Source organism: Mchenga conophoros, linkage group LG7, assembly GCF_057382185.1.
Source record: "Mchenga conophoros isolate Kocher_MC1m ecotype Shallow Benthic linkage group LG7, M_conophoros_male_GT1.1, whole genome shotgun sequence".
Lineage (NCBI taxonomy): Eukaryota > Metazoa > Chordata > Actinopteri > Cichliformes > Cichlidae > Mchenga > Mchenga conophoros.
Genome location: NC_140532.1, coordinates 27,098,397 through 27,107,143, shown reverse-complemented (window position 1 = coordinate 27,107,143; position 8,747 = coordinate 27,098,397). Strand labels below are relative to the sequence as shown.

Genomic DNA, 8,747 nt, shown 5'->3' with positions numbered 1-8,747 from the left:
ACCTAAGAGCTTGGACAAGAGTGTCAGGCTAAAGCAGCTCGAAGGTAAGGTGGGGCAAGAGCTGCTCAATTTTACATGTTCTTGTCAAAAGACACTCAGTGAGACTTTGAACAAAAGTAAGACGGAAGACTGGCTAACTTCAATATAAAGTGGATTACAGTAATCCAGCCCAGACATCATAAAAGAGGATTCAACTTTGCCAGCCGCCTTAAATGAAAGAAGCTAGATTTAACTACTGCACTGTTTGGTCGAGCCAGGTTTTGCTTTGTTGCATGTTTAAAGTTTGAAGGGACCAAACCAGAACACAAACTGATATTAATAATGGCAATAACCAACTGCACTAAACTATACAGAGCCTCTGAGAGATGAAGAGGAACAACATCATGGGGAGAACCCGAAGGCTCAATATGTTGAATTACATTCTATATGAACGCCGGATTCACAGGTTCAAACTGGTTAAAAATAACAGACCAAGAGACAGAGACAGTTGGGTCAGAATCAGGAGCCTATATGAGAGCCATTGTGGCGGCAGCCTGATCAATAAAGTGCAAATATCAAACATCAAGCTTTAAAAAAGACAGACTGTGAGGCACTAAGAATGGAGTTGATAACTTGGATCAGAGTCAGAATCAGAATCAGAGAGACTTTATTTATCCCCAAGGGGCAATTAGGATACAATAATGCTTGATAAGCTATCTCTTATAGCCTCTGTAACAGTGTTCAGATAGTGTTCCTCCCCTCACCCTCAACCCCCACTGCCCCTCCCTGACTCTGGTTCTACTGGGGGGTTCTTCCTGTTTCTTCCCAATCTCATCAAGCACTCACCCCTGTTCAGCACTCAGCCATGTGTGGTTAAAAAAAAAAAGGAAAGAAAGAAAGAAACTACATTTAATGGGAGCCCCCCCAAAATCTCTAAGGATAAAGGTTTTGATTCCCTGGCAACTAGCAAATAAATAAATAATTAATTAAATGTGTCATTAATTAGATAACATTAGAAATAAATAAATATATTTTATTTAATGAAGTGAATTTGCATTTAGATGAAATGAATGGGCATTTAATTCATTATTGAACTATTTATTTAATTAACAAATTCAAATGTTAATTAATTAATGAAACATTTAATTATTTAATGGCGTATTTAATTAAATCATTTTGTCACTCCTGTTCCTCCATTACACACGAGCACAGATTGTGCTGCAGGAAGGAAGAGCAAGACAGGACGTATGTGTCGCACCACCCCGTACTTTTTTAAAATATTATTTATTTTTGCTAAAATATGCAAGTCTATTAAATAAATGTGTTCTCTGGCTCTGGTATGAATTAAATGCTTACATTTGTAAGCCAACTAGCCCCATTATGCATTTCTTTGATAAGTAGCAGAAAATGTAAGTATAAAAAAATCTATATATTTATTATCATTTATAACAACTCATTTAAGATTGTGATAAGCGGAAGAATTTATTTTGAAAACCGGAAATTCATCAAAAAGCTAGCAAGCTAACAGGTAGCCGGTAGATGTTTTCCTGTTCAGGTCTTGCCGTAGCTTGTCTTTACCGTGTTAAATTTATACCGTCTCTGCAGCAGGCTAGATCTGTCACTTTAAAGGCTGTAACGTTACCCAACCTTGTGCTGGTGCTCAGCTGCCGGTACAGAGCCCCTCTGCCCGGTGTCGCCCTGCACAGAAGGCACTACTCCAGAAACAGACAAATGCCCAAAAAGGTAAGAGCGGTTATTCCACTTTTGTGTATATAGATTTTTTTTTTTACTTCATTTTCTCATTGATATGAGTCAATTAAAGTAAAGTAAGTACTTCTTTCAACCATCTTTTTGATGGACATTGTTTATGCTAAAGGTCCAAACAGTTTGATTTGAATTTTAAGGAGTTTAAAGATTGAGTGCAGGGCTTCTTCGTTTGTTGCGACCTTTGTTATTAAGTGTGCCAGTGCAACAGCATTAAGTCACAATATCTTCTTCTTCTTATTATTAGTATTATTATTAGTAGTATTAGTAGTATTAGTCGTAGTATTCAACCCTTACAAAAGTAGGTTTTGTTTTTTGTTTTTACTAATTCATGAACAGACAAATACCCAAAAAGGTAGAACAGCTCCCATATTTAGGATGAAAAGAAGAAGAACATGCTGTCTATTGTCTGTCTGTTGAACATGTATATTGGAACTGTGTCCTTATAATACACACTGGAGAAGTGAAAAATGTGTATTTTGTACTTGGGAAGTTGCTGCTGCTGCTCCCACAGAATACTTCTTATACAACTTCTAGTTTTCACGTGGTAAGCTTTTCTCTGAGATTGAACTTCTAGTCTTCTATCCTTTCTGTTTCTCTACCTGATGCAGACAGCAGGGGTTTTCACTCCTCTTCATTTTACTGTCTTTAGTCGCCATAGAAACACTTCTCCACAGCTGTGTGGTGATAGCACACTTACTCCACTTACTCCAGATTAGAATGGAATTTCTGAGTTTCCAGTCCCAACAGCTAGAATTACCAACTCTGAAAGAAGGAGCAGCTCCACCAACCCCGTGTTACTGATCCAATGTGGCAGCAGTGAACGTAAACAGTAGTAAAAGTGTAAAACTTGAAATCTGTTACAAGATTGATGGGGAAACCTGCAGTCAGCTCAGACTGAAGAAGTCACTTGGATGAGTTATGAAATGTTTCTCCCACTGAAAACGCTACGTCCAGATGAACAGAATCCACTTTTTTGGATTTCTGTACCTGGATGATTCAGCATGCATCAAGACTGGCAAATAATGAAGCTAGAAGATGGTGGTGTGTTATAGTCTTTTGTAATGTTCCTAACAGGATATTTAAATGCAATGTCTGGTATCAGCTGCATGAGAGACTTGGATAATGTCACTACTATAAAAACACTTGTGAACAAACTCCCCTATAAGCTTAGAAAGCTCATATGATCTGCAGGAAAAATCAAAAAGGAAGGTTGAAGATTTTGTCAAGTGTGTTACTTATGGTGTAAGCTATTTCTAGATTCCCAATTGTTTTACTGTAAGATGACTTAAAGGTAGAAAATGAATGTAAAGAGCCAGTAATGTTTGACTTAAGCTCTTTTGTGCTGTTAAACCAGGTGAAAGAACAGCTGGCAGGTTGTGGAGGAGCGGCCGTAGCAGAAGCCTGTGGTCCAGTAACCAAAGACAAAAGTGGTGCTGTAACCATAAGAGTTCATGCAAAGCCCGGCTCCAAACACAGCAGCATCACAGGTGTTTGTATAACAGAATTGTTGATATGAACAAAGTGAAACACAAATCACACTGCTATCTCTTCTGCCATGCTTTCAGAAGTTTCTACAGAGGCAGTAAGTGTTGCCATCTCAGCACCACCTACAGATGGAGAGGCCAATGCTGAGCTCATTCGCTACCTGGCTGAGGTTCTGGGCCTGAAGAAAAGTCACGTGTGTCTGGACAAGGTTGCTGAAACTTATAAGTGGAATCTTGGTGCAATCTCAGTACACATTTGAGTATTTCTGTATACATTGACATTTGTCACTAAGCATTTCTCACTTAATATTTACTTAAACCGTCACTCATGTACATATCTCACTACATACAGTGGTGTGAAAAAGTGTTTGCCCCCTTCCTGATTTCTTAGTGTTTTGCATATTTGTCACACTTACATGTTTCAGATGATCAAACACATTTTAATATTAGACAAAGACAACCTAAGTACATACAAAATGTAGTTTTTAAATGGTGATTTAATTGATTAATGGAGAAAGGTTATCCAAACCTATCTGGTCATGTGTGGAAAAAGTAATTTAAACTATTTAAATGATGACTTAGCTGTGATTTTGAAAGCTGAGTTCAGTTTCACTAAACAGACTCAGGCCTGATTAATGGCAGACCTGTTGAATTAAGAAATCAACTAAATGGAACCTGTTTGACAAAATGAAGCAGGCTAAAGGATCTCAAAAAGCAACACATCATGCTATGATCTAAAGAAACACCTGAGACACAAAGTCACTGACATATATCAGGAAAGGGTTACAAAGCCACTTCTAAGGCTTTGGGACTCCAGTGAACAACAGTGACAGCCATTATACACAAATGGCGAAAACATGAAACAGTGGTGAAGCTTCCTAGGAGTGGCCAGCCTACCAAAATTACTCCAAGAGCACATCGACAACACAAAAGAACTCAGAATAACATTAAAGAACTGCAGGCTCAGGTCAGTGTTCATTGTTCAACAGTAAGAAAGAGACTGTGCAAAAATGGCATCCATGGGAGTGTTCAAAGAAAAAAATACCACTGACCAAAGAGAACACAAAGGCTTATCTCACCTTAGCCAGAAAACATCTTGATGATCCTGAGGACTTTTGGGAAAATATTCTGTGGACTGATGACACAAAGGGTAAACATTTTGGAAGGTGTGCATCCCATGACATCTGACATCAGACTGACACATCATTTCAGAAAAGGAACATCATACCAGCAGTAAAATATGGTGGTGGTAGTGGGATAGTCTGGGGCTGTTTTGCTGCCTCAGGACTCCTCCAATGTGACTGAATTACAAAAATTCTGCAAAGATGAGTGGGCCAAAACCCCTCCACAGCGCCGTAAGACACTCATTGCCAGTTACCACAAACGCTCGATTGCAGTTGTTGCTGTTAAGGGAGTTGTTGATAAAGTTGTTGCTGCACCAGTTATTAGGTTTAGGGAGAAATCACTGCACTTTGTGTTTACTTGTTATGTTTTTCTAATATTTAGATTTGTTTGATGATCTGAAACATTTAAGTGTGACAAGCATACAAAAAATAGCAAATCAGGAAGGGCAAAAACACTTTTTACACCACAGTATTCACATTCTATACTGCATTGAGTATGTGTAAGCAGCTGTAAGCAGGCAGCAGTAGATGGCACTGTGTCACTGTTACTGTCTGTTGGGGGCTTCACTGCAGAGATTGCATGTTGTGGGTATGGTAGGGTTTGAAGAACGAGCTCGATAGTGGTCGTAACACTAAACAGCCATTACTGTAGTGTGACTTGTCCTATGCACTGAGAATTTTAAATGGTGTCAGCTCCAGGGGTGTAAATTAACTTTGTACCCAAAAGTACACATGTGTACTTTGAAAATGTAAATGTATTACACAATATATGTTTTATATAGATACCTTATTATTAGATCTAAATATGCAGCAGGGACCATATAGAGGAGTGACACTGACTTTGTTTTTTGTGCTCCTAAACCTTTAAGCTGCCAAATTGGGCCAAATTGTCATTGTCATTCATTCTGTGGCTTCATGATGGTGCACTGTCACAGTAAGAAGGTTCTTTTTTTAGGGTGAGCAAAGTTTTATCCCATTGTATCATATATCGTTTAAGTCCTTTCGTCTGTATTTTTTAGGGGTCCAGGTCCAGAGACAAAGTCATCAAAGTGGACTCTTCTCTCAGTCCAGAGGAGGTGTTGAGGAAGCTCAGACAGGCTGTAGGCTGACAAGAGGGATGTCAGTTTCCAGCAGTCATCCAAACTTACCTGGATCTGTGTTTAAAGTAATTGTCCCTACAACTAATAAACTAATAGCTGGTTGTGCCACCTTTGACAGCAGGAACTGCTAACCAAGTTTGGGATACATGGGAATGAGTCATTTACAATTTGCTGTGCGAAATTTTGGAATGACATGAACAGCCTGTTTAAGGTTATGCCAAAGTGAGTTTTCCCTTGGAGCTCTACCATGGATGCTATTTTTGTGTAGTCTCCTATAGGTGTTTCATGAAGGGGAGGGGGTGGGTGTTCTGTATGAAGTAGGCAAAAGCGGAATAAAAATGAAAATTTTGAAACCACTGTATCTTTTATAAACAGAAATTAATTCTCCCAATCAATATAGCAGTTATTAGCAAGCAATAGAAAGAATGCAAATTGAATTTTAGTAAAATAAATGTCAAGATGATCATCAACAAAATCTTTTTTCCCCCAACTTAAATCATTTAACTCAAATGTATTATGTGTTACGTCCACCAGCTACAATATAGGATGTTCAGCCCAGTTTTGAATGTTAACAGTGGTTAACATTTAATTCAATTCATACAAAGTTCACACACACACACACACACACACACACACACACACACACACACACACACACAGGACTGAAAGACAGCACAGAGGCACTAATGGCAGCACACGAGCTCTGAGCACAAGATCCATAGAGGCTGGGGTCTACCACACCAGGCAAGACCCCAGGTGCAGGCTGCGTAAAGATGCGTAAAGGGTGCAAGATGCTAGCAGGCAGGGCATACAAACTGACGGACAAACTGGTGATGGCTAACTGGGCATAGTAGTGGACAAGCAGAAGAATATGGGCATGTTAATGTGTAGCAAAACCGAATAACAGCAACATCAGGAAGAAGGAACACGAGAAGCTGGAGAAGTACCAAGGGTTTACAGAAGAGCTCAAGAAGATGTGGAGGGTGAAGGTAACAGTGGTCCCAGTGGTAATCAACACTCGGTGCAGTGACCCCCCAGCTAGGCGAGTGGCAGACCTCAGGACCAACATCTGAAATCTCTGTCCAAAAGAGCGCGGTCCTAGGAACAGCAAAGAGACTGCACAGAAACCTCAAGCTCTCAGGCCTCTGGTGGAGGACCCGAGCTTGAGGGATAGAAGACCACCCACAGGGGTGTGTGTAGGGAACAAGCCATCTAGCTCCTGAGCCACAGGTACCACATAAATGCAGGAATTTATGTTCTATACATTTTGAAGTCATTAACCATGGGTCTGTAAAGGACTCTTTAAAGGTTTCAATATAACAACATAAAATCAAATTTAAAAAGCCCAAACAATGAAACACTCCAAGACTGTCCTGTGACGCAATGTGAGCTACCATATTTTCAGGTTTGAGAACACACTGTCATGCACATCCACGTGGATAGTCCCTGGAGAAACAAGAACAAAAATCTCATTAGCATCAGCCACAGAATCAGGAGTACAGTGAATTAGCACTGCAGTAATGATCCTTGCTTTGTTCTAGTCAAAACTGAAATGCTTCAAAGAGATGGCACCACTGCTGAATGTGAGCTGACATCAAAGCATGGCAAGATAATGATTTCGTATCAAACATCACAGCTCTTATGAAGCGCTATCATCAAAACGCTGACTTATTTTATATTCCAGCTCCGCAAGCAACATTTCTGCTTCTTGATGACTGTTAAATGAAGTTTATCTTCTCAGACACTGAGATCATTATATAAGAAATACCTTGTGCAGGGCTAAAGGGAGTTTGTTTTCAAGTTGGACTAAATCACACTTCACTTTCATGCTGTTTTCTGCTAACTGAAGTCACTTTTCGTGGGTTGTCTCCTCTGCTGAGCCTGGATCAGCAGCTTTATATCTGCATTTGAGTCCCACTGAAGCTCATGTCAGCCTAACGGAGGTTTCAAACGCTGCATTAAGCCTCTGCTGACTGGACGAGCATTTTCCCTACTAAATTCAAGAGATTCATAAACTTAAATCCCCCTTCCCTTCACACTGTATGCTGGAAGATCTCTGTGGTCAATTTTTGAAGATTATAGTCTATCAAAAGTGCTTTCTGCAAAATCAAATCAAGTGGTTATAAGCAAACACACAGTAATCACTCAAAGTTCTGGATAAACTGTGAAGTACAACTTCAGTAATCCTGCTGATATTTATTTAGACCGCTTTACACCTATTGATCTCTCTGAGGTAGAGATAGTTTTCAAATCATCAACATGTCTATTGGATACTATCCCTGCAAGACTTACTATGTTTAGTAACAGGTTACATACCACAAAGTGGCTGGAATTCTGAAATTACAGAATTACTTAAAAAGTTTTTACTTAATTTAGCTTCCTTAGCTAACTATAGATCTCTAAACTAACTTTGATTTCAAAAGTTCTCGAAGGAGTTGTAAATCAGCTGTGTGATCATTTGCAGAGGAAAGATTTATTTGAAGAATTTCAGTATTTAGATTACATCATAGGACAGGAATAGCACCACTGATTGTTACTAATGATCTAATGATCTACAGTGTATGACAATAAAGTCTTCTCTGTGCGTATCCTGCTAGACTTCAGAATTTAATTTATCTGACAGATTCTTGAAAAAAAGGTCATCTCACTGCTGTGTAGATAATGCCCTAATACACTGCAGGTATGTCTTAAAGATGTAAAGTCTTGAATACAGTGTAATTTTTCCTTTTAAATTGGGGCAAAACTGAGGTTATTGTATTTGGCCCTAAAAGTACAAGACAAAATTGTGTTTGACTAGATGCTTCGTGTGGAAGGTATTACCTTAGGCTCGAGTAATACTGTGAGGAATCTTGGAGTCATTTTCGACCTGGACTCAGTTAAACAAATGTCTAGGAATGCCTTCTTTCATCATATTTTTTCTGCAACAAATCAAGATTAGAAATATCCTATTTCAGAGTGATACCAAAAAGTAGTTCATGCTTTTGTTACTTCTAGGCTGAACTACCATAATTCCTTATTAACTGATTCCAAAGATTCCCTAAGAAGTCTTCACTGGATCCAAAACACAGCAGTTTTTACTAACTGGTAGGAAAAAAAAGATCATATGCAAATTACCATCCTATTATCATTAATCTAAAAGAGCACTTCTCTCCCAGACTGCAGGCTTATTTGTGGTTCCTAGAGTTTCTCAAAGGTGAACCTGTACCATTATTTAGTTTAGCTGCTATAGGCTGAGGCTGCTGGCGGGAGTTAACGTGATGCACTAAACATTTCTTCTCCGCTTCCCTCTTTTT

At 39.1% G+C, this 8,747-nt stretch overlaps 1 protein-coding gene across 1 annotated transcript; it reads left to right on the top strand.

Moving 5' to 3' along the window:
* Positions 1-1,484: 1,484 nt before the first annotated feature.
* On the top strand, positions 1,485-5,906 carry lg7h15orf40 (linkage group 7 C15orf40 homolog). The gene is made up of 4 exons (XM_085283190.1): positions 1,485-1,722; positions 3,101-3,233; positions 3,312-3,439; positions 5,374-5,906. Exons 1-4 carry the CDS (start codon positions 1,519-1,521, stop codon positions 5,461-5,463), a joined length of 555 nt encoding a protein of 184 aa, XP_085139316.1. The 5' UTR covers positions 1,485-1,518; the 3' UTR covers positions 5,464-5,906.
* The last annotated feature ends 2,841 nt before the right edge of the window (positions 5,907-8,747 follow it).

Coding starts and splice junctions, on each gene's coding strand:
- lg7h15orf40 (XM_085283190.1), top strand. CDS start 1,519: ATGTTTTCCTGTTCAGGTCTTGCCGTAGCTTGTCTTTACCGTGTTAAA. Junction 3,234..3,311: donor CAAACACAGCAGCATCACAG/GTGTTTGTATAA, acceptor CCATGCTTTCAG/AAGTTTCTACAGAGGCAGTA. Junction 3,440..5,373: donor GTCACGTGTGTCTGGACAAG/GTTGCTGAAACT, acceptor TGTATTTTTTAG/GGGTCCAGGTCCAGAGACAA.